Source organism: Chiloscyllium plagiosum, chromosome 21 (assembly GCF_004010195.1).
Source record: "Chiloscyllium plagiosum isolate BGI_BamShark_2017 chromosome 21, ASM401019v2, whole genome shotgun sequence".
Lineage (NCBI taxonomy): Eukaryota > Metazoa > Chordata > Chondrichthyes > Orectolobiformes > Hemiscylliidae > Chiloscyllium > Chiloscyllium plagiosum.
The window spans coordinates 21,175,087-21,199,777 of record NC_057730.1 but is presented as its reverse complement, the minus strand read 5'-3'; the positions used below and the strand labels follow the sequence as shown (position 1 = coordinate 21,199,777).

Here is a 24,691-nt window from a genome sequence, read left to right as displayed (position 1 = left end):
CGGCTTAGAACTCTCTCTGTAACTAAATTCCACCACTCTCCACTACAGTACATCTCTCAACACCTTTAAAACTCTCCTCAGAGCTATTTAACATCACCTTTACTCCTAACTCTTTCACTGATGCTGAGTTCCTTTGTGAAATATGGGCTCTTTGTTGTGTTCAGTCCTAGTTCAGTGGCAGCACTGAACTCTTGTTGACTCAGAAGATTATGGATCCCAGTCTTGAGCACAAAATATAGGCCAGTACACCTAGCATAGTGAGAGGATTGCAACACTTTTAGAGATGCCATTGTTTTAGTGAGATTTAAACAGTGGCCTGAGGTCTGGGTCTCTTCAGTGAATTACAGATAACTAATATTCTTTTAAGAAGTTCTTCCCTGTTTCCAGGTCAATATTTATCATTACTGTAATTTACATCATTACCAAACCATTAAATCAGATAACCTGATCATTTATCTTGCTGATGTTTGTGAGCTTGCTGTGCACAAATTGGCTGCTATATTTCCTACATTGAAACAGTGACACACTTCAAAAGTACATAATCAGCTGTAGAGTGCATTCAGATATCCTCAGGTCACAAAAGTCAGAATATAAATGCAAGTCTCTCTTTCTTCCTTAACAGTGCTTTATTGATACTTGTTTGTTAGTGGTGTCTGACACTTGTCACAGGTCACCAAATGTTTGACTGAGGCCTTACTAACAGTATCCAGAAATATTATCACCAGCTAGCATTTTTTCTTAAAGAAATTTGTTAACTTACTCAAATGGCCATTTTTGATATGTTAGCTGATCCAGCGAGTGTCCAGGAGAGGAGGTTTGTGGTAGTGACCCTACGTCAGGAGACCTAGGTCAAGCCTCACCTGCTCTAAAGGTGTGTAATAACCTGCCAGGTTGATTGGAAAATATCCAGGAGAGGAGGCAGATAAAATGTCATGCTTTGCAGTTTTTAGGTGAAATATTTTCCTTAGATTTAGTGTTATTAGTTACCTCCATAAATTGATTTCATGTCTCCCAAGACCTTGATTAAACTACTACTGGCCAAAATCTAGGTAAATGTACTGAGGACCCTAGAGAACCTTTATCAGGACACTCTGAACAATTAAAGTATAACTCATTTTACCATGTGGACATCACAACTAAGCCTTACCTTGACATTCTGACTGATTGTTTCCGAGTACATGCACACAAAGGCATATGTAATGTTCCCTGAGCCTGATCTGTATGGCTATAGTTCCATACTGGATAGCTTCTTCATCAAACAAGACATTGAGAACACCATGAGTTCTTCCTGTAATTATGACAAACCCAAATAATTATTGGCAGTATCCCTCCCAATGAAATGCTCATGACATGAACTTACTACCATGAACCACATGATGGCATTGCAGTGGAAGATTTGGAGGAGGCTTATCTTGGATTTTAATATGCTGGATGCCACCTCTCAATACACTTACTGTCTCTAATTGGATACATTCAGGGAGATTTCATCACATGACCCATAACCAACATCTGCAGACTCCAATTGGCACGCCATTGGTTGCTTGACACACCCATTTTTGAGCACCCTTTCTGCACTAATTGCAAAGCAAATAAATTTTTCATTACCCAAATTGGATGATTCCTTACTGTCAGACATATTTTTTTCTTTTCCATTTCCACTCTCAGAAAGGTATTTGAAATGCTCTACAGCTATCAGCCAATTTACACACAGCAAGCTTCCGGAACTAGAAATGCAATCATGTTTCATGATATTGGTTGAGATACAATTATTGGTCAGAATACAGAGTAAAATTTCCCTGTTGTTCTTCAAAATAGTGCCATGGGATCTTTGCATTCATCTAAATGGGCTTGGTTTTGTCTCCTTTGAAACACAGCACCCCCAAGGCACTCCCTTAGTACAACACTGGCTGTGTTAGTCTAGATATACATTTAACTACCTGTATCTGGAGTGGTATTTAAATCCATAACCTTCTGACTGACTGAGTAGTGTGCTACTCACTGAGTGAAGGATGATACTGGGTTAATGAATGTAACTAGTCATCTGTATCCATGAAAGCTGTTGGTTTGATTAAAACAAAATTGCTGCACCTTGTAAGAAAGAAACCTGCATGTATCCTGCTTTTCTGATATGTTTGATTTGTGTGGACTCTGTACAAAGGTTCAATTTGAGGCCCCTAAAGCTTACTGAATAAAGATACTTAATTATTCTGACCAAAGTGACTGTCAATTCTGTACAGTAATAATTATAATCAGGTCTATTTGTGGTTTAAAGATGATTCGGAGATGCCAGTGTTGGGCTGGGGTGTACAAAGTTAAAAATCACACAACACCAGGATCGATGCTCCTTCATCAGGTGATTACACAATTGGAGCGTCGCTCCCAAAGCTAGTGTGCTTCCAATTAAACCTGTTGGACTATAACCTGGTGTTGTGTGATTTTTAACTTGGTTTAAAGATAGTCACTAAATGATCAGGGATCTGCTGTAGAGGTGGTAGAGGTGTCTATTATATGATCTGCTCAGGGACCTGACACAGGAACAGGATGAAACCATTCAGTCCCTTGAACTTGTTCTGCCATTTAGTTAGTTCTTGACTGATTGGTACCTTAATTTAAGCACCTTTATTCCACATCCCTTGATAAATTTTGGCCAGACTCTAATTTGAAGATTATTTTCTTTGTTCTGGAATTTGACACCAAATGAAATAGTTTATTTGTAATTCCCTAATCAATCCCTTTATAATTTTAATCACTTCAGTTAAATCACCCTTCAAACTTACATAATCAAAGCAATACAAATAAGGTCTACTCAAAATGTCCTTGTAATTCAGCTCAGAGTAACTTTTGATTCGGCAATTGCACAAGTACTAATCATCTTGCAGTTCCTTAATCCAAAACTGACTTTAATATTCCTTGCGCTGTACATTCTGCCTGGCATGCTCATTCCCCAAAGCCAATAATAATAAAATGCATATCCAACAAGGTTAGATTCAATCAGACCTAGGGGAAATCTCTCTACTGATAGGAGCCACACCTAGTACAAAGGAAGCAATGTGGATGTTGGAAATAAATTATCTTAGTTCCAGGGCAATACTGTAGGAATGCCTCAGAATAGTGTCCTAGGCCCAACTATCTTCAGATGCTGCCTTCCCTCTGTTATAAGGTCAGAAGTGAGAATGTTCACTGATGTTTGCACAATGTTCAGCACCATTTGAAATCCACATATACATGTTTGACGAGAATATTACTTAGCATCTATCAGTTTAAGCCTGAATGTTGTCTGTGTTTTGCTATATATGGACAAAAACTGCTTCAAATTATGAGGAATAAAAACAGAAAATACTTGAGAAACTCAGCAGGTCTGGCAGCATCTGTGAAGAGAGAAACTGAGTTAATGCTTTGAATCCAACAGACAGTTCCATTCCAATGAAGATTCACATAGCACTTGAAACATTAACTCTGTTTCTCTCCACGCAGATTCTGCAAGACCTGCTGGGTTTCTTGAGCAATTTCTGTTTTTATTCCTCATATATAGCAACATTCAGGTGTAAACTGATAGATGGTAAGCAATTTTCTCATCAAACAAGTGCCTGACAATGGCCACCCCCAATGAAAGATTATCTAACTATTAACCGTGAACAGCAATTACCATTGCTGAATTCCCCACGATTGACTTCCTGGGGGTTACTACTGATCAGAAACTAAACGGATCAGCCTTATAAATACAGTGGTGAAGAGCAGGTCAAAGGCTTGGAATCTTGTGGCGAGTAACTCACCTCCTGACTCCCTAATGCCTATTCACCATCTTCAAGGCACAAATACTCTTGACTTGATTGAAGGCTGCAGCTCCACCAATATTGGGACAAATCTGTTTGCTTAACTGGCACCTTATCCATCAAATTCAATCTTCACCTTGTCTCCTTCACTAGCACCTTCCCAACCTGTGACCTCAGCAACCTAGAAAGATAAGGGCAGCAGATAGCTGGGAATACCAGGCTCTGCAAGTTTTCCTCTAAGCCACGCACAACCCTGACTTGGAATTGTATCGCTGTTGCTGTGACAAGATCCTGGAACTCGCTCCCTAATGACATTTTGGGTGTCCCTACACTCCAAGGACTGTAATGATTCAAGAAGACAGCTCACTGCCACCTTCTCCAGAGCAATTAGGGAACAGGCAATACATTAATGATGGCCACAACCTATGAATGAATAAAAAAAAACTTCTTCATAGCTTTCATTTCCAATGTAATCAGATTGATTTGATTTTTAGTTTGAATAAAGAGTAATGGTGTAGAGGTAATGTCACTGGACGAATAATCTAGAGGCCCAGGCTAATGCCCTACTAACTAACGCAACATGGGCTCAAATTGTATTAAGGCAGCAAAGAAAAATCACTCAGATTCTTTTGTTAAATAAATACAATATTAGTGATAGAAACATACAGGAAACATCTGTGAGGAATAATTATATCTTGCTGATACAGGTGAGACTCTGAGCATGGTACAGCCAATAGAACAGACCCGAGAACTTAACTTGCCTTTGCTAATTTCACAGAATCATAGAATAATTATGGCACAGTATAAGACTATTCAGCCCACTGTGTCTACTCGCTGTCCAACAAGCGATTAGCCTGCCCTTTTCTCATACCCAAAGCACATCTAGTTCACATTGACTTTGTTCACACTGTGGGATAATGGGGAACGTTTGTAAGAATTAGAAAGTTGATTACAAATATTCCCTTTACTAAGTGTACTTTTATCATGAACTGGCCAATCTATGTAAATCACTAACACAGGTGTCTGTTGATTCCCCTGCCTGTTGAGACCACTGGTTAAAGCAGGAGTGTTCAATAATAATAATCCGATGCTTCCAGGTAGAAGACTCTTATGATGCAATGGTGGTGCACCTGTCTCTGGGCCAGGAGGCCCAGTTTCAAAACCCACCTACTCCAGAAAGTGGGTAATGCCATCTCTGAGCAGGCTGATTAGAAAATATAAGGACGTAGTAATCAATAGGGTCACTCCATACTGGATGGTACTGGTCTGGAGCTGTTACCACTTCAAATGGAGAGATGAGGCTATTCTGCGGAAATACACTTTACCAAGTGCCAAGTGCCATGTGGAGTAAAGGGAGGAATGATTCAGAAAACAGAAGTGGGGCAAGGGTAGGCTTTGGGGAAGGGGATTGGAGGGGTATGTTGCAGGATTGCACCCAGTCATAGAGGAGGCAGAGGCAAGGCTAAATAACTTAACTTTGAGATTTTAATTGGAAAAGTCAGGAATTGGGAGATCAGAAGAGATAACAAAAGGAGACATTCTGGCTGAAACTGCGTATTTTGGTTTTGTAAACTAGAATCGCAGTTTTTAATAAAAATGCTGCTAACCAGCCTTCGTTGGAATTTTCACTGTGCAACGCGAAAAATGAATTTCAACTTTAAATAAAAGGGTGGGAATGTCAAGCTGACGCCAGGATTTTGCGGGGTAGTGGGGGGGGGGGGAGACCCAAAGAATGCGGGGGAGGGTTTTTGACATTGGGCTGAGATGTGGGTGGGAGTACAGTGCCGCTTTAACCCCGTCTCAGGGGAGGTGCAGAGTTCGCTCCGGGCATGCGCTCACCGCCCGGGATGGAGTTCAGGGGAAAAGCGACAAGAAATCGGTGCCGAGTCTGACAGAGAGAGGCGCTGGAGCCGGGGGGGTGGGCTGGGGCTGGGGCTGGGGCTGGTCCGCCTCCGCCGGGCCGAGCGATCGCCAGCGCTCCCGCTAATTCCTGGCCCAAGCAGCGATCCGGGATCGGCACCCGCCTCGGACTCCGGTGGATTCCAGATCGCAGGCGATCGGGAGAATCGGGATCCCACTGAATGATTGGCGGCGAGAGACAACTCCGGCGCAGGTAGGATTCCAGCTGATTACCCGCGTCCCACAGCGATCCACTGCCAACACAGCGATCGATCCACTCCCTGCAGTGTGACCCATTTCCAACATTACACTGTCACCCACACCCTTGCAGTGTTTAGCGTTCCACCACGATCCACGCCCTATGCCGTGATCCACTCCCTACACTGGGATCCACATTGTGGGGTACACTATGATCCACTTATACAGTGACCCACTCACAACATTACTCGGGAATCTACTCCCAGTGCCACGCTATGACCCATTCTCAACATTGATCCACTCTCAGTGTTACACTGTGACCCACTCTTCACATTGTGATCGACTCCCAGCAACAAGGTGAGTTGCTCCCCACATTGTCATTGACTCCCTACACTATGATCTGTTTTCGCGGTGATCCACTCCACGTCATGTGACCCATTTCCTGCTTTAAACTGATCCATTCATAGAATCACACTGTAACCTACTGCCAGCGTCACATTGATTAATTCCCAACATTACATTGAAATCACTCCCAATATTGTACTGTGATTGACTTCTGTGTTACACTCCGATCGTCTTCCAGTATTACTCTGTTCATTATATTGTATTTTTGTTGCCTGCTATGATCTACTGACGTTATATTAGACTCCATCTCTGCCCACCAAAGTGTTTGTACTTCATAATCTCTCCTCCTCCGGTGTATGCAATGCCATCATCTGACCAGATAACTGGGTAGCAATGAAGTAGAATTGGTGTGCAATCAGTGTGGAGAGTGGGGATGATGGTCATCACTAGCTCTCTGTTACTGTGTGTCCCCCTTGTTCATATCAGATTAGATTAGATTTCTTACAGTGTGGAAACAGGCCCTTCGGCCCAACAAGTTCACACTGACCCTCCGAAGAGCAATCCACCTAGACCCATTCCCCTATACCTAACACTACGGGCAATTTAGCATGGCCAATTCACCTAATCTGCATATTTTTGGACTGTGGGAGGAAACCGGAGCACCTGGAGGAAACCCACGCAGACACGGGGAGAATGTGCAAACTCCACACAGATAGTTGCCTGTGTCAGTTCATACATTTCAATTGAAACACTACTGCCCTTCTCCCCTTACGCCCAAATCCATCTGCATCTGAAATCAGGACATCACAATTTTCCTAGCAGGAGTTGCTCAAATATGAGCAAGAACAGGAATCTCGGCTGATTTGATATTCCTGAGTTCACTCTCCCTCGTGAATCTCCCCATCTCCCCGAGGTCCTTATTTAGAGATGCGAAGGCCAGTTGCCATACTTTGAGGCTGCAATTAGATAACTCAGTATGGATTGAACTTGAAACCTGATGGCCCTGTTTGATTTAGTTACATTGAACAGTGTGCCAGGAATAAGAAAATTAAACAATACAAACAAAGCCAGGCAAGACATTGGACATGTCTCTTTTTAATGCATACACAAGGTCATGCTAGTTTTTCAAAATTATACTGTGATTTTTAAATGATTTGAATGTCAGCTAACAGGAGAAATTCTGACCAGTTATGAGCGTTAATGACAGAGAGAAAGAGAGGGTTTTTTTGTGTATTACTGAAAAATCAGGGGCTCTTCCTTCTCTAAAAGAGAAAGCTGAAGCTGATGCTAGGATATTTCCACTCATTGGGCAGACCAAAATTATAAGGTGATCAGTTATAAATTCAATAAAAATTTCAGAGTGGCCAGAATATGACACTTACTACCACATGGTGTTATTAGAGTGAATTTTAAAGATACTTTTAAGGGGAAGTATCATAGGCATATGAAGAAGAAGGGAATAGTAGGATATTTTGTTGGATGGCATGAAGAGGATTGGGAGGAGGCGTTTGTGGATCACTGGCATGGAATAGGTGAGTTGAATGGCAGAAGTAGGCCATTCAGCCCATCAAGTCTACTCCACCGTTCAATGGGATCCTGGTTGATCTGATAATCCTCAACTCCATTGTCCTGCCTTTTCCTCATAACTGTTGATTCCCTCACTGATTAAGCAAAAAAACTATCCATCTCAGATTTGAACATACTTAACACCCAACTTCAAAAGCCCTCTGTAATAAAGAATTCCACAGCTTCAGTACTCTCTGAAAGAAAAAATCTTTCTCATCTATATCTTTAATGTGTGCCCTTGCCCTTATTCTGATATTATTCCATCTGGTCCTCGACTCTACCACAAGGGGAAACAACCCTTCCACATTTGCCCAGTCAAGGAACTTGTGTGTTTCAATAAAGCCACCTCTCACTCTTCTAAATTTCAGTGAGTACAGGCCCAACCTACTCAACTGCTCCTCACAAGGCAGTCCCTCCTTATTTGGTATCAGCTAAGTGAACCTTCTCTGGACTGCCTCCAATGCCAGTCCATCTTTCCTTGGATAAGAGGCACAAAAGGGTCCCATAAGTATTCCAGCTGTAGTCTGACAAGTGCATTGTAAAACCTCCCAACTTTTATACCCATTCCCTTTGAAATAAAGGCCAACAATCCATTTCCATTCCCTATCACCCACTGAACTTGAATTTTAGTTTTTTTGTAATTCATGGACAAGGACTCCCAGATCCCCTTGGTCTGTAGCTTTCTGCAGTCTTTCTCCTTAAATATTATTTGGCTCCTCTATTCTTCCTGCCAAATTACATAACCTCATATTTTCCCACATTACGTTGTAAATATTTTCATAATTTTATGGTGATCTGCAAGGAATTGCTAGTATGAGTTAGGCTGCACCCTGCAAACTTCCATTGAATGTGATTCCCTCAGACTGACCATGGACTGCCTTAGCTTTGGCTGGTAAAATAGCTTCCCCCTGTCTGCTAATGCGTTTAACACAAACCTCCCATCTCCAGACCCTGCATCTGCTGATCGCATTGGAGGTGATACTGAGCCAGTGAACATGACCTCCACAACTTACAGCTTGGGTGTGGAATCAGAGCAGGGACCGGTGAGCCCTGGCTTTGCTGCTCTTCACTATCTCTGTGGTAAAGTTAATCTGTGTAAATAAGGCCAAGGTTCTCCTCTTGGTGAAAAATCCCAGCACCATTATGGATTCATTGTCGGTTACCAAATGAGGATGGCCACTTTGGTGATGTCAAGACTATGGAGAATGTTCAGATGAGATTTACTCATATTTATCTGGCAATTAAAGTACTTTGGGATCACCGGAGGACTTGAAATGTGTCGTTGAAATGCATATTTTTCTTTTTATTTTCAGAGTATTTTATAGTTAATGAAGTACTTTTAAAACGTCCTCCCTATTAGAAAGTTGGAAATACATCAGCCAGTCTATCTGCACCAAGATTTTACACAATGCAATGTGCTAACAACTAGCTAATCTGCTTATAGCAATACAGGCTGAAAGATAAATGTTGCATGGGACACCAGGAGAAATTCCTTACTCTACTTGGAGAGGCTCCTGTTATTGGAGACTTTGTTAAATTCGTGGGTTTCCTGTGGGAAGAGGTGGAGGTGGATGAGTTTTTTCATATGTGGTTGTGTTGTTGTCTGTGCTGAAGTCAGATTCAACACTCGAGTAGGTCAGTAAGGTAGTGCAGTGGTAAAATGGTTAAATCAAAATCTTATAATGAAAGGCGCTGGCAAACGTACAAAGCTGTTCTATCGAGGCAGCCACAGTCTGAAGCATTCCTGGGGTGGGAGCCAACAGGCCTGTGACTACGCACAGGAGCTGATGTCAATGTTAACTGTGTGCAGATTGCAACTGTTCTGCAGCATGAATTAGAGAAAAAATATATTCAACAATTTTTGTAAAAGCCAAATAATTGAGAGAACTAGTCAGGGCTACCACTCTCGATCACCAGTTCATTAACTTTCCCTGCATGGATATGTATATTGGGTGAGGCCAGGATGAGGTTTGTCTGTGAGTCCTCCTACAGCCAAATAGACAATTGACTAACTGTCTGGGCTGACATAGGAAGAATGGCTCCTTGGCAAGGTGCAGATAATCGCTGAGCCTATGGATCCCTGGAATGTGATGGCATTTTCTGAAAGGCTGAGGAGCAATAGTTATATCCCTATACATTTAAGGATGTGCACCAAATGAGGTGATTGAATCAGGTCACCCCTACTTGAGGTAGGCTGTGTGAGTGGGGCTGGTTGGTACGGCTCATGACTGCAGAATAAACTTCTACAATGTAAAATCTTCAAACTGAATGTAGAGCACTTTCCAAGCAATTGTTTACAGTGAGTTCGAGGATGTGGTAGGAGTGATGTAGAAACATGCACAACAGGCAGCCATTTGGCCCCTTGACTCTTCTGTTATTGACTGATCATGCTCCAACTCTTCATGCCTGTCCTTTCTCCATATCTTTGATGCTGCTGTTACCTAACAAAATCTGTATAAATCTGTCTTGAAAATTTCAGTTGCCTTTTAGGGAGTGAATTCCATATTTTCACCATCCTTTGTGCCAGGAAAGTGCCTACTGATTTAATTCCTGTACAATCTAGTGTGAAGTTAAGGTTATCCTTCCTCTTTCTGGACTACCCTACAGAGGAAATTATTTTTATGTATTTGTTCCTATTGAATCCTTTTATTTCAAACTCTTCAAATAGGTCACCTGTCAACTTTCTAAACTCAAGGGTATCTTTATTATGTAACCTGTCCTGATAATCCAAACCTCTAATCTTGGTGACATTCTGGTGAATCCATCCTGTGCTCTCTTCAGAGTATATATAACATTTCTAAACTGCAGTTACTAATCACAAAGGCTGACCAAGGCTCTGTATAATTAAAATTAAAACTCATTTTTAGTCCTGTCTCTGAGTTAGGAGTCCCAAGTTAGTACTCACCTGTTCCAGAGTGTGTAATAGCATCTGAACAGATTGTTCAGGGGCAAACATGTTATTTAGTGAATACTGAAGCTCCCCAAACAGTCATGGAGATAATAGGTGATCAAATATGTAATCTATCTTCAGCAAAAGTGAAAATAATAAGACAGCAAATGGGTTGGTGCAAGGTAGGCTCTATATGGACTTTAGCAAGGCTCTATAGAAGGTCCCCCTTGGCTGACTGGTCAAGAAAGCAAGGGGGACCATGGGATCCAGGGCAAAGTGGCTGAAAGAGAGGAAGCAGAGGGTCATGGTACAGTGATGTTTCTGTGACTGGAAGTTTCTTTCCAGTGAGGCTCCATTGGACTTAGAGCTGGGGCCCTTGCACTGTGGTGTACGTTAATGACTTGGACTTAAATGTAAGAGCTATGATCATGAGGTTCATGAAAGACACAAAAATTGTTAGGGTGGCAACTAATGAGGAAGATATCAACAGATAGGTCAGTTGGGCAGAGCAGTGACAAATGGAATTCAACCTGGAAAAGTTTGAGATAATGCACTTAGGGAGAACTAACAATGCAAGAAATTAAACTATGACTTTGTGGTTTTTTCATATAGAGTCATAGAATCATAGAGATGTACAGCATGGAAACAGACCCTTCGCTCCAACCCGTCCATGCCGACCAGATATCACAACCCAATCTAGTCCCACCTGCCAGACCCGGCCCATATCCCTCCAAACCCTTCCTATTCATATACCCAGCCAAATGCCTCTTAAATGTTGCAATTGTACCAGCCTCCACCACATCCTCTGGCAGCTCATTCCGTACATGTACCACCCTCTGTGTGAAAAAGTTGCCCCTTAGGTCTCTTTTATATCTTTCCCCTCTCACCCTAAACCTGTGCTCTCTAGTTCTGGACTCCCCGACCCCAGGGAAAAGACTTTGTCTATTTATCCTATCCATGACCCTCATAATTTTGTAAACCTCTATAAGGGTCACCCCTCAGCCTCCGACCCTCCAGGGAAAACTGCCCCAGCTTGTTCAGCCTCTCACACATGGGATGTTGGCATCACTGGTCAGCATTTTTATTGCCCATCCCTAGTGTCAGATCCCTGAACGTAACAGGACAAGTAGTTAAGGTGGTTAAGAAGGCTTATGGAATACTTACCTGTGTTAGCCAAATGATAGAATACAAGAGCAGGGAGGTTATGCTGGAACTGTATAAAACACTGGTTGGGTCACAACTGGGAGTATGTGTGAAGTTTTTGTCATCAAATTATAGAAGGGATGTGATTGCTTGAGAGAGGGTGCAGAGGAGATTTGCAGGGGTGCTGTCTAGGCTGGAAGGTTTGAGCGAACCTCCAAGGTCCATGTGCAGCATCAGCTTTCGAAGTTGGAAGTCAATACGTTGGTATGCCGGTCAGCATATGCAGAACCTGGCCGCATAGCTTAAAAGGATGATGGTTTGATCTGTGAGGGAAGATTGGATAGACTGTGGTTATTTCCTCTGGAATAGTGATTGTTGAGAGGAAACCTAATGGAGACATACATAATTGAGGGTAATGGGCCAAGAGGAGAGTTAAGGAGAAGTGTTTTCATCCAGAGGGTAGATGGATTTGGAACTCATTGCCTGACAGAGTGGCTGAGTCAGAAACTCTTGCAACACTTAAGCAGTATTTCAGTATTTACTTGCATTATCATAGCCCCCAGGGCTGTGGGCCAAGAGCTGGAAAATGAGATTAGTACAGTCAGATCTTGTTGACCATGTGTGGATATGATGGGCCAATTGGCCTCATTCTGTGCTGTAAACAACTATGCGTAAAGCATCACTTCCTTGTAATTATAAAAATTGAGCTAACTGTGAAGTGAGACTATAATGGTGTGTTTTAATTGACTCAGTGATTCACTGAGGATTGTGGGAATACATGCCAGGAGCAACACCAGGTATATTTAGAAGTATGGTGTCATCCGTGTGAAGCTACAGCATGGTACAGCAGGGGACTACAAGTGCAGAGACGGCATGTTTAGACAGAACTAACCAGAATCAATGGATCAGATCATAGCTTTGTAATGCTCCCATCACCTCAATGAGGAGCCCATCATGTCAATGACAAAGACAGGGATGTGGTACTTCACCCACTTTCCACCAGAGGTGCCAAGTGGATGATTCATCTTGGTCTCCTCTTGGCATCCCTGCCATTCACAGATGCTAGTCTTCAGCCAATTCATTTCACTTCATGTGCAATCAAGAAATGGCTGAATGCACTGGAGTCTGAAAGGCCTGGGCACTGACAATATCCCTGCTGTAGTACTAAAGTCTTGTGCTGCAGATCTAACCACAAACTAGCCAAGCTGTTTCAGTACAGCCATAATATTGGCACCTACCTGACCATGGATATTTTTAAAAAATTACATTTTTGGGGATGTGGGTGTCCCTGACTGGCCAGCATTTATTACCCGTACTTGGTTGCCCTTGAGAAGGAGTTGGTGAGCTGCTTTCTTGAAATGCTACAGTCTTTGTGTTGTAGGTTGACCCACAATACCCTTAGGGAGGGAATTCCAGGAGTTTGACATAGCAACAGTGAAGGAACAGCTATGTATTTCCAAGTTAAGATGGTGAGTGGCTTGGGGCGGATCTTGAAGGTGGCAGTGTTCTCATGTATCAGCTGCTTTTGTTGTTCTAAATGGAAGTGATTGTGAGTTTGAAAGGTGCTAGCTAAGGATCCTTGGTGAATCTCTGCAGTGCATCTTGTAGCTAATACACACTGCTGGTACTGAGTGTCTGTAGTGGAAGGAGTGGATGCTTGTGGGTGTGGTCCCAACCAGCAGGCTGAGTTGTCCTGGATGATGCCAAGCTTCTTGAGTGTTGTTGCAGCTGCACTCAAGTGGGGAGTATTCCATCATACGCCTGTCTTGTGCCTTGTATCACTGCCTGTCAGCCTACTCTTTATCATCAGCAAAGTTAACAAAGTTGCCATTAACACCACCATCAAACAGCATGTAGGCAGTCAATTAACTGATGCTCAGCTTGGGTTCCACCATGACCACTCAGTTCCAGATCTCATTATACACTTGGTGTAAGCTTGGACAAAAGAGCTGAATTTTAGGTGTGAGGTGAGCACCATTGACCTCTGGATGACCTCAGCATTCCTATTTACAGCAATCAGGTCTTTCAATATTAAATACAGTAGGTAAGGTCACAACTAAATCTATACGTTGTACAAAAAGGTGAGTCAAAACTATCGTTTTTTTTCCCTCATCCACAGAATGTAAGTATCACCGACAAAGCCAGCATATATTGCCTGTCACTAATTTCCCTTGACAAGAACATGGTGAATGGCCTTCTTGAACAACTACAATCAATCTGCTGTAGGGACACCCATAGTACTGTTAGGCAGTGAAGCTTCAGGTTTTGCACCCCAAGTTCAGGTGTTCTCATTTATTTGCTGCATTAGACCTTCTCAGTAGTATTAGTCATCAAGTTTGAAAGGTGCTGTTGAAGGAATCTTAGCGAATTACTGTAGTGCAATTTTGTAGATTGTGCACACTGATGTCACTGTGCAGCTGGTTGATGAGGTACCAATCAAGTGAGCTGCTTTGTCCTGGATGACATTGAGCTCCATGAGTGTAATTGAAGCTGCCCTCATCCAGGTAAGTGGAGAGTACTATACCTCTTTCCTAAATTGAGTCTTGAAGCTGATGGGTAGGTTTTGGAGAATCAGGAGATGAGTTGCATGCTATGAGAGACCTGATTGCTGTAAATAGAAATGCTGAGTTCATCCAGAGGTTAATCACTGTTTGATCAGATTGACCAAGTGTGCAGAATGGGAACTAATTGCAAATTTCTGATCTTCAGTCAAATCAGTGTTGTCTGGTATATTACCCACTAGGCATATGCTGGGTAATTGGGAATCCAGATGTAGTGATTTCCATTTCTGATCAATGATGAATGAACAATCGTTATTCACATGGTTTATGTGTGTGTATTTTAACCTTTTTTGTGTGTTTGTTGGAAAAATGGCGAGACAGAAAACAGAGTGAAAGTGTTTTTGATTGTTGTTTCCTTGGTTACTGACTGGTCGCAGATGGTTGCCAAATAAACATCCACATGTGAGGATCATTTCCCTCCGTTGCATGTGTGAGAGGTTTTCAACTGAAATTAATGCCCTTGATTAAAATTGTGTTGTCACAGCAACACCTGGGGTTAGTCAGTGATTTTTATTAAATACAGCTGGAACAAAATGAAATAGTTTCTTTCCATTTCGCTTTTGGTATTTTGAACTGTGATATTTCAAAATTTTACATCATTAAATCTGCCTTGACATTGCTTATAGTAAGTTGAAACTTTATTGCTGGAACAGCACAGCAGGTCAGGCAGCATCCAGGGAACAGGAGATTCGACGTTTCGGGCACAGGCCCTTCTTCAGGAATCCTGAAGAAGGGCCTGTGCCCGAAACGTCGAATCTCCTGTTCCCTGGATGCTGCCTGACCTGCTGTGCTGTTCCAGCAATAAAGTTTCAACTTTGATCTCCAGCATCTGCAGACCTCACTTTCTCCTCGAAGATTGCTTACAGTAAATCAGATGTGTGTTGGTTAATTCAGACAAGAGCATCATATAATGACATGAAGTGCACAATATGCCATTCTGCTAAAGTTTTCACTTTTTAAGATCCCAAAGCACATTTGCTATTAAATGAACAGTGGGCAAAGTCAGATTTAAATGAATGAAGAATTTATATAATATCTTAGATGGGTTTTTCAAAGTGCTTAATATTAGAGGAATGTTTTGAAGGAAATTCATAGTTGTTATATGGTTAACTTGTACACAGCAAGATCCCACAAACAAATTAAGAAACAAAGCTAGAGTCTTGGGGATGGTTCTCAGTTCTCTGAAAAAGCAGATGGATCAGTATATTATATGTCAGTGTGTTTGTTCACGGGCGTGCATACTAATAACAGAATTTTTTGAAAAGCAGAATTATCAACAATTTAGTTTTGCACTGTGTGGGCAATTTATTCAAGTTTGTGGTCCCTTCATTTTTTGTGAAGCTGACAATCATGGTATCTTCAAGGAGCCAACCTTTGGTATAGGGCCTTTGTAAGGCCTTCTCGTTTCCCCACAGAATTTAGAGGGAGCGTAATGATGAGTTTTTATTTTGAAGAAGAACAGCCCAAGCTTTTTCCAATACCCCTTGAGCAACCTTTTCTCTCAGCCGAATGTATAAATAGTTGATCTAGTCAGTATCACATTGCTGTTTGTGGAATCTTCCTGTGTGCAAAATTTGCTCCCATACTTCCTAAATTACAATGGTGACTGCACTTCAAAAATAACTTCCTGGGCTGTACAATGCTTTGGGTCATCTTGAGATTGTGAAAGCACCTTAAAACATGAGATCTTAATTTCTTCTACGGAGATAGATTTTATGGGAAGCAGAGGCCATCTTGTCAAAATGAACTAGTTATTTATCACTGAGTACAGAAAAACAGCCAAGGCCTTGAACAGGTACCTACTTCAAACCAGCTGTGTCTGAGACTTTTTTTCCGTATGTCTGAGATTTTTTTTGTGACTAGCCCAGCATTGAACTGAGGCCCTTTTCCTCTCCTGTTAATTAAGTCCTTTTGGATGTGGAAGGAGGTATGTCCTGGAATGGGCCAATATGTTGCTGTCTTGGGAGATGAAAGGGACCCTCTGTTGGGAGGAGCTATCCTACCCAGCTGAACACATAACAGTGCAAACCTCAATGTTTATCCTGTGCCTTTGCCACAGGGCTAGATAAATCCAGCAGCACACTCTCATGTGCTGGGAAGTTACTGTATGCATCCAGACTGGAGGAATCACTGCAACTGAACCAGAGACTCTGCAAATAAAGGAATCCATTACACAGAAGCAATGTTACTCTGCAGTGATAAAATGCAGTGCATGTTGGCTATTTCACAGTCTCTTCGCATTTGGTACAGATCAGAATTATCTGCAGTAAGTTAGTAAACCTGCTTGTGTCTATTATTGCAAATACAATTACCAGTCCTCCTATCCATGTATGCTCCAGATTTGGCCAAGCTGGCTCCATGTTATTGTGTGTTATTTTCATCTTGTCTCATAATTATTTACATAGGAACAGGAGGAGGCCATTAAGGCATTCAACGCTGCTACAAGGGAACAGAAGGTGGCCAGCTAGCTCTAGAGCTTCTTGCATAGAGTTAGAAACCACTCAGCCCCTACCATTTGTTCCTTATTGTTACCTCATTGCTGATTTCACCTATCTCGTCATAACCTCAACGAACAAAAGCTATCAATTAGAGGTTTGAAATTTTCAATTGACACGCTCCTCTCCTCAAGCCTTGACAGCTTGTTTCTCCTGCTCCTCGGATGCTGCCTGACTGGCTGTGCTTTTCTAGCACCCCACTCTTTGAGCTCCTTGCAGAACATGAGTATTCCCGGTTTCAATTGGTATGCAATTATCAAGTCTAAAGCTGGATAGCAGGCATGATTAGAGTGAGCCAGGTGGTGATAATACTCCTATCCTAGGAAGAAACCATTCAGAGCAGGACTATACACCAATATCAACATTCTGGGGATTACCATTGACTAGAAACTGAACTGGAGTGCCATATAAGTACTGTGGCTACAAGTGCAGGTCAAAGGCTCAGAATTCATTGGCAAGTAACTCACCTCCTGATTCCCTGTTCACCATCCAAAAAGCACAAGTGAGGAGTGTGATGGAACTTCACTTGCCTGGATGGTTGCAGCTCATACAACACTCAAGAAGCTTGACACCATTCATCACAAAGTAGCTCACTCAAAAGGCACCATATCCACCACCTTCAACATTCACTCCTTTTATCAATGATGTGTAGAGACAGTAATGTGTAACATTAACAAGATACCCTGCAGCAACATACCCTAGCTATAGCACAGCACCTTCCAAACCTGTGACTTCAACCACCCCAAAGGACAACCGCAGCAGATGCATAGGATGCGCCATCACCTGTAAATCCTTTCCGAGCTACTTACCATCCTGACTTGAAACCTTATTGCTTTCAAAGCCATGTAGTCAAAATCCTGGAAGTCCATAGCTAAAGGATATGCTGCTCCTCTGCTGTTCAAGACAGCAGGTCACCTTCTCCAGAATACTTTGAAATGGGTAATAAATGCTGGCCAAGCAAGCAATGTCCAGACCCCATGAACGAATGTTTAAAAAAATGAAAAATCCCAGATGCAATTTTGTCTTTTAATGCTGCATAAGCTGATCTTGACTGGGTCGGAGATTAGGTCTGTGCCGCAATCCCCAGCTACTTTTGGTCTGGGAGGGAAAATCTGTTTTTTAAATAATGTATTCACTGACCCATGCTGGACAACTTGGTACACGTTAGATGATGTCAGAGTCAATCTCCTAGCGATGGAGATACTGGGACTGATGACCAAAGGCTGACTCAATCAGGTGGATTTTTGGTGAATGTCATAGAGAAGGGGAAGGAAGTGGAGAAATGGAGAGGATAGAGAGGGATGCTATCATTGTTTGCTCTGTAATGGTTAAGAATAGAAGTCTGTCAAAAATGGTTACTAGAATGTTCCTTGGCTGAGTCATTAAATCCTTATTGGAATTTGGTTCAGTCTACATGTCCAGATACTTGTTCCAGTTTTCAGCAACTTATGTAACAACATTTGACTGAGGTGGGAGCGGGGTTACAGCTTTGATTCATTCACTTATTTTCATTTCCCGGTGGAAGGATAATCAAGATCAAAACTCTGGCTGTTGTTTTCACTTCTTCCCATTTCAACGGCAGTAAGACAGTTGGGCATCCTCCCAATCCAGAGCTGAAATGTAAATTTGCAAAGTTGGTAATTAATTCTCATGGCGCTGACTGACTATCTTTTGTTTGTCTGCAATTTCATCATGGAAGCAGAAATCAGGAGTCAGAAAGTTTCCTGACACACTCTGTCCTGGCAGATGGGATTTTCATCTCTTGGATGGCAGAACAACTTGGAGCCGGACCTGATTGGAGACAGAAGCAGGTTAACCAGGTGAAAATAGGTTAACAACGCTGCCTCAATTCCCAGAGACAGTGGCCCAGTTCTTCAGATTAATATGAAGCCCATCTTGCCCTCATTCACTAACTCTCCCTTATCTGCTGTAACCTTTACTTCTTGAAACGACTCGCTTACCAGCTCCTTTATGAACAGAACACACAAGATCTATTGTTCAGTGGTTAGCACTGGTGCTTCACAGCACCAGGGACCCAGGTACCCAGGTTCGATTTCAGCCTTGGGTGACTGACTGTGTGGAGTTTGCATATTCTCCCCGTGTATGCATGGGTTTCCTCCGGGTGCTCCAGTTTCCTCCCATAGTCCAAAGATGTGCCGGTCAGGTGAATTGGCCATTCTAAATTGCCCATAGTGTTAGGTGTATTAGTCAGAGGGAAATGGGTCTGGGTGGGTTACTCTTCGGAGGGTTGGTGTGGACTTGTTGGGCCGAAGGGCCTGTTTCCGCACTGTAGGGAATCTAATCTAATCTATTAAAATATTTAAGATTGATTGGAAATTAGATTAGATTACTTACAGTGTGGAAACAGGCCCTTCGGCCCAACACGTCCACACCGCCCCGCCGAAGCGCAACCCACCCATACCCCCTACATTTACCCTTTACCTAACACTACGGGCAATTTAGCATGGCCAATTCACCTGACCTGCACATCTTTGGACTGTGGGAGGAAACCGGAGCACCCGGAGGAAACCCACGCAGACACGGGGAGAATGTGCAAACTCCACACAGTCAGTCGCCTGAGGCAGGAATTGAACCCGGGTCTCTGGAGCTGTGAGGCAGCAGTGCTAACCACTGTGCCACCGTGCCGCCCATGTGATAAATAAACAAATATCACTTGAGAAGCCTTGGAAAAGCCATTGGCTGTTTCAGAAGCTTATAAATCTGTTGAAATAAACACCACATGAACAGGCATATCGTAAGCAACTATTCTGTTTCGAAGTTCATTAATGTGTCAAAATAAAAATAAATTGAATAGGCAATAGAAAAGCTATTATTCACTTCAATTTTTTATACATTTGTCAAAGCCAACAGACTCATATTCCCCAGGATAGGTGCTTAAATAAAGTTGATGCAACAGATTTTATTAGTGCTTTTGAAGGCAGCCAAACATTCATATATCTGTTGAACCCTTCAAACAGCCAAGCAAGTGGCTACACTGTCCTGAAAAGAATAATGGAGAGAGTTTAAAGAACTAGGTTTGGACTCACACTGGGCTGGTCTTTCAATATTATGCAATGCCAAATAGCAATTTATCCACTGGATAATCTTTGTAAAAAAGACTTTTCCACTTTTGCAATGTTGTTCTTTCACTTGAAAGCTTGCTAATAGTCAGAAATAGCAACCTGGTAACTGCATTATTGATTGGTCACTTTTCTTTTCCACTGGTAGCACTGTTGTCACTCACTTTAGTAAACACAGATAAAACTCAGAGTTCAGCATTTCGCGGTGTACTGTAAAAGAGGAAAACCCACTTCACTCACCATTTATGTGCTTTCTGCCACCATTTGGTGTTCACAACAGCATTCTGCAGGAACAATTAAAAAATGTGGCCTTGATTTAAAATGTAAAGATTTAAAGTTCTGAAATGCTCAGTTCTAGACTGGCGTCGGCAACTTCTACATTGTAGTCTGTGGGGTTCCTACCCACCATCTTCTGAGCTGGTGAAAAGAGCTGAGCTGAAAACTCATGCATCATTTTACTTTGCTATTTGACTCTGTTCGGTCCCTTCTCTCAGTTGAACCTTTTAGAACTGCTCTGGCGAGGAGTCTAGACTGTGCAAATATTTTTCATTTAATGATTATCAACCATTGAGAAAACAAAGCTCGCATTTTGTTTACAAAAGAAATGTAAACTTTACTTAGGGACATCATTGATGCCTATCTGTGTCACTGTTCAAGTGTTGATGTATGTATGTGTCTTTGAGTGTATACCATGTGTTGGTGTACATGCCAGTACGTGAGTCTTTTTTTATGTGTGATTGTATATTGGTCAATATTTGTTCCTTTGTATCTGTGTGCATTATTATACATGTTAAATTTTATGAGTATCTCTGTACATGTTGGAGTGTGAGTGTGTGCGTGTGTGTATATCTTAGTGTGGTATTGGTCAGTGAGCAGGAACATAGCATTGAGACAGGGGTTAAGCTGACATGGGCAAGGCCTTTAGGATCTCTGTGTTAAGAGATGCAAAAACTCTTTGCCCTTCTTGCCACTCACATTTTGTTGGTCAGCCTTCCTTACCATAAAACCCACTTTATTGACCACTCCTGTCTGGGGCATTTTCTGCTAGAAAGACACTTTATATGGTGCAGTTTGGAGTAAGAATGGGACAGTTCCTGATTCTGTTTAAACACCTGGAGCCATGTTTATTTTTAAGAATAAAATATCTCAGAACTGTGCATTTCTGAGTGGACCTGATTGCACCATGAAATTGATATAAAGGTTGGCTCAGAGGGATTTATGCTCTCACATTTGACTTAGGTGGGTGAGGAGCTGTCCTGCACCATACAGCTGCAATGGGAACTGCATGACCCTGCGCCCCCAGTTCAAGCAAGAGAGCCAGGTAGTTAATGGTTCAGCCCTTCATTGCTGCGAGGCATTGGCTGCTGAATTCCTGAGTGTCTGGACTCGTTGGATCAGTGCCATTTACAAGGTAAGCTGGAGCGATCTGTAGCCATTAGATTTTCTCTCCTTCTCTTTAACTTTTACATGTCTTTTGGGGATATGAGCTGTTTTCCCAGTCAAGTGATTTTTGTTTATTTCACAACTTCTTAATAATTGCTTGCTTTCACCCCTGAACCCCCTTCCCACTTTGTGAGAAATGTCTGTGCTTCTTTCTCTGGGGAAGAGACAGAGCAGGGAGGTAGGGGGTGCTTGGCTAGCTAAGGCTGGGCCTTGACTGTGTGGAAACAGAACTTCCTGTTTGCCAGCTCCCAGTTTAGAAACTGAAAGAATTCAGCATTCATGGATTTCTGTTCGGCCTCTCCTTCAGTAGACAGGCTGCCTGCAATCCCAGAGCCCCTTTGTCTCGCTTCCTCCATACTTGTAAATGTCATTTATTTAGCATTTTGAATTCACCCCCCGCCCATCCCCTGCAAAAATCCTCACCAGCTGGTGGGGTTGCCACCCTTCCAGGATATCACCACGTTTCTAGGAGGTCAAAATAAATTTCCTGATGAAAATACGCAAAGCTTGCATTTCTATACAGCTTTTCACAGGCACCAGACATCTTGAAGTGCTTTTGCAGCCAATTAAGTGCTTTTTGAAGTGTAGTCGTTGCAAAATGTAGGAATGCAGCAACTAATTTGTGCACAGCAAGCTCCCATGATTAGCAGAGTAATAACGACCAGATAAGTTTTATTTTGTGATTGTTGACTGAAGAATTTACAATGACCGGGACACTGAGTATATCTCCCTGCCCTTCCTGTGAATTGTGCCATGGAATCTTTTATATCCACCTGAACAGGCAAATGGGAGCCTTAGTTTGACATCTCATCTGAAAGATGGCACTTCCAACAATGGAATATTCCTTCAGTACAACACTAGAGTTGTCAGCGTTGATTTTTGTGCTCAAGGCCTAGACTCGCTGGAGATAAATTTTTAGGGTAATGCGGAAAGGTTTAAACATTTTTGTTTGTTAATCATTTAAGTATTAGAGTTGGGGATGAAATAGCTATTGAAAAGGCAATTTAAAAATCCTAATTCAATAAAGAAGTCTGTTTATTTTCCAATGGGTGGGCCTTCATGAGGATGGATACATCAAGTAACCAGTTGGGTAACAGGGTTGTGGAGTGTACCTTTGCAAGAATGTCCAGCCCAAATATCCAATGGGCAATAAGGTGGAGGAAGAGGTCTTTGATGATGAGCTGTGTGGATGACCAACAGCAGAGTCTGGCTTGGGTGTGTTCACTTAATAAGGGACAGATGAAATTCATTGTGAACACAGGGAAGGCACAGGCAACTACCCTGCCCCACTTTACTAAGTTAGAGATAGAAAACCTGTATCTGGGTGAGTCCAGGACACAAAGAAACATAATCTTACAATGAAGATGTTAGGGATGAAATCAAGATGGACATACAAAGAGAAATTAAATTCTGGAACATTCTCCCCAAAGTCTGTGGCTGCTCTGTGTCAACTGGAGCTTTTGAGACTGAGATTAGATATCATGGAATATAGAGCAAAGCTAGACAACTTGAGTTGAAGTACAGATCAGCCTGGATGGAATAAAACAGGCCAAAGGGCCTGAATGGATTCTTTCTGTTCCACAGAATTTACATATGAGCACAGACCATGACCATGGGCTGAATTAAACAGGGTTCTGTTATCCCTATTCCTGCCCTGGGCAAGAAAAAGACCAGTAATAGGCTGGACGCAGGATTTTAGGAACTTTACAAAAGCTGTTGCTAATGAGAGGCTGGCCGCACTCTCCAGGATCAGATATGCCATGTGGGCATGGTGGTCACTGCTGGTACTGCACCCAGGAAATGAAGAGGCAAGCTCCACTTTAGCACGATCATGTGCTTGTCCAGTTTTCACAACAATATGTATTTTTTTCCCGATGACTAGATGTAGGTGAGAGAGCAGTAATCTCAGCTGCTTTCTTTTTTAATTCTGTCCCTCTAAGACCCATCAGAGCTCAGTCAGCTGCTCACCAACAAATGGAACATTTTAACCATAAAGAAACCTCTCGAAGGCACTCTCACTGGTCGACGGTCAGACACAAAAATCCACACAAAGTGAGAGCAAGGCAGATGACCAAAGGCTTGGTGAAAGAAGCAGATTTTGAGTGACATCTTAAAAAAGAGTTTCAAGAAGCTTCTGCTCGGAGATTCATCTTTGAGAAAAAGAAATGTCCGTCTCCTGCACCTTGCCTTCCTCCAGCCTCACCTCTCACTGCCTTCTCCCTTGCTTGCCATGTGCTGTTAGTGGCCCTACCTTGACTGTCCATCTATCCCTCTAGCTTCCATCTCCCCATTGTCTCCTCCTCCCTTTGCACCTACCCTCAATTCCCCACCTTCCCTCCCTGCCTCTCCCCTCCTTTTAGGGTTGACCCTCACCTCCCTCCACCTTGATTCCCTTCTGCTCCCTCCATCATTTCCCTATTCTATCTCCATACCTCCTCCCTGCCTCTCCTTCATCTATTCAGACCTTCACTTTCCTTTGTTTTCACTATATCCCAATCTCTGCTTTTCTTATCTCCTCACCTCCCCTGAATCCCCTGCCTCCCCCCCACTCTTCTGTTCTTTCTCTCCACACCTTGTTTGGGGTCTGAGTTGCATGAGATTCTCTTTAATGGGAAATCAGTAATGGATAAACTGACAAACAAACACAATCATTACATTTATTGGATTCAATTAGATATCTGGATAAAGGTTTTCCTTATCTATCAGTTCTAATCTTGCTGTTGGGCGTTTGAACAGCTAGCCTTTCAGTAGGATTACCATGGTAACTAATTCTGAAACTTAACATTAAGGGCTCCAATATGGTAGGTGGTGGAAAACGTTTCTTAAGTAAGGCAATCATGGTTCAGTAATGGACATTTCAGTAAGGTGAAAGGTCATGTTAGCTGGAGGATATGAGTCATGACTAGTAACCTAACCTCCCTGTCACCAAGTGAAATCTGAGGAATGTGAAGCCGCTGAAGGTGCAACATGTAGAGGAGTCTGGCAGTTCTGTCTGTACTCCTGGGTTTCTTTGTAAATGTGTCCTTCAAATCAGTAGTCCATTTCCTAGTGAGTGTCTGAACAGTATAGAGTCATAGAGTCATAGAGATGTACAGCATGGAAACAGACCCTTCGGTCTAACCCGTCCATGCCGACCAGATATCCCAACCCAATCTAGTCCCACCCGCCAGCACCTGGCCCATATCCCTCCAAATCCTTCCTATTCATATATCCATCCAAATGCCTCTTAAATGTTGCAATTGTACCAGCCTCCACCACATCCTCTGGCAGCTCATTCCATACACGTACCACCCTCTGC

General features: G+C 42.5%; 1 protein-coding gene across 3 annotated transcripts in view; it reads left to right on the top strand.

Moving 5' to 3' along the window:
• Window positions 1-5,055: 5,055 nt before the first annotated feature.
• Window positions 5,056-24,691, top strand: part of glis2b (GLIS family zinc finger 2b) — a 77,628-nt gene continuing 57,992 nt past the window's right edge. For all 3 annotated transcript variants that reach the window (XM_043711460.1, XM_043711458.1, XM_043711461.1), the window contains exon 1: window positions 5,056-5,886. In XM_043711460.1, coding sequence (XP_043567395.1) covers window positions 5,855-5,886 — 32 coding nt within the window. In that variant the 5' untranslated portion in view covers window positions 5,056-5,854. The remainder of the gene's footprint in view (window positions 5,887-24,691) is intronic.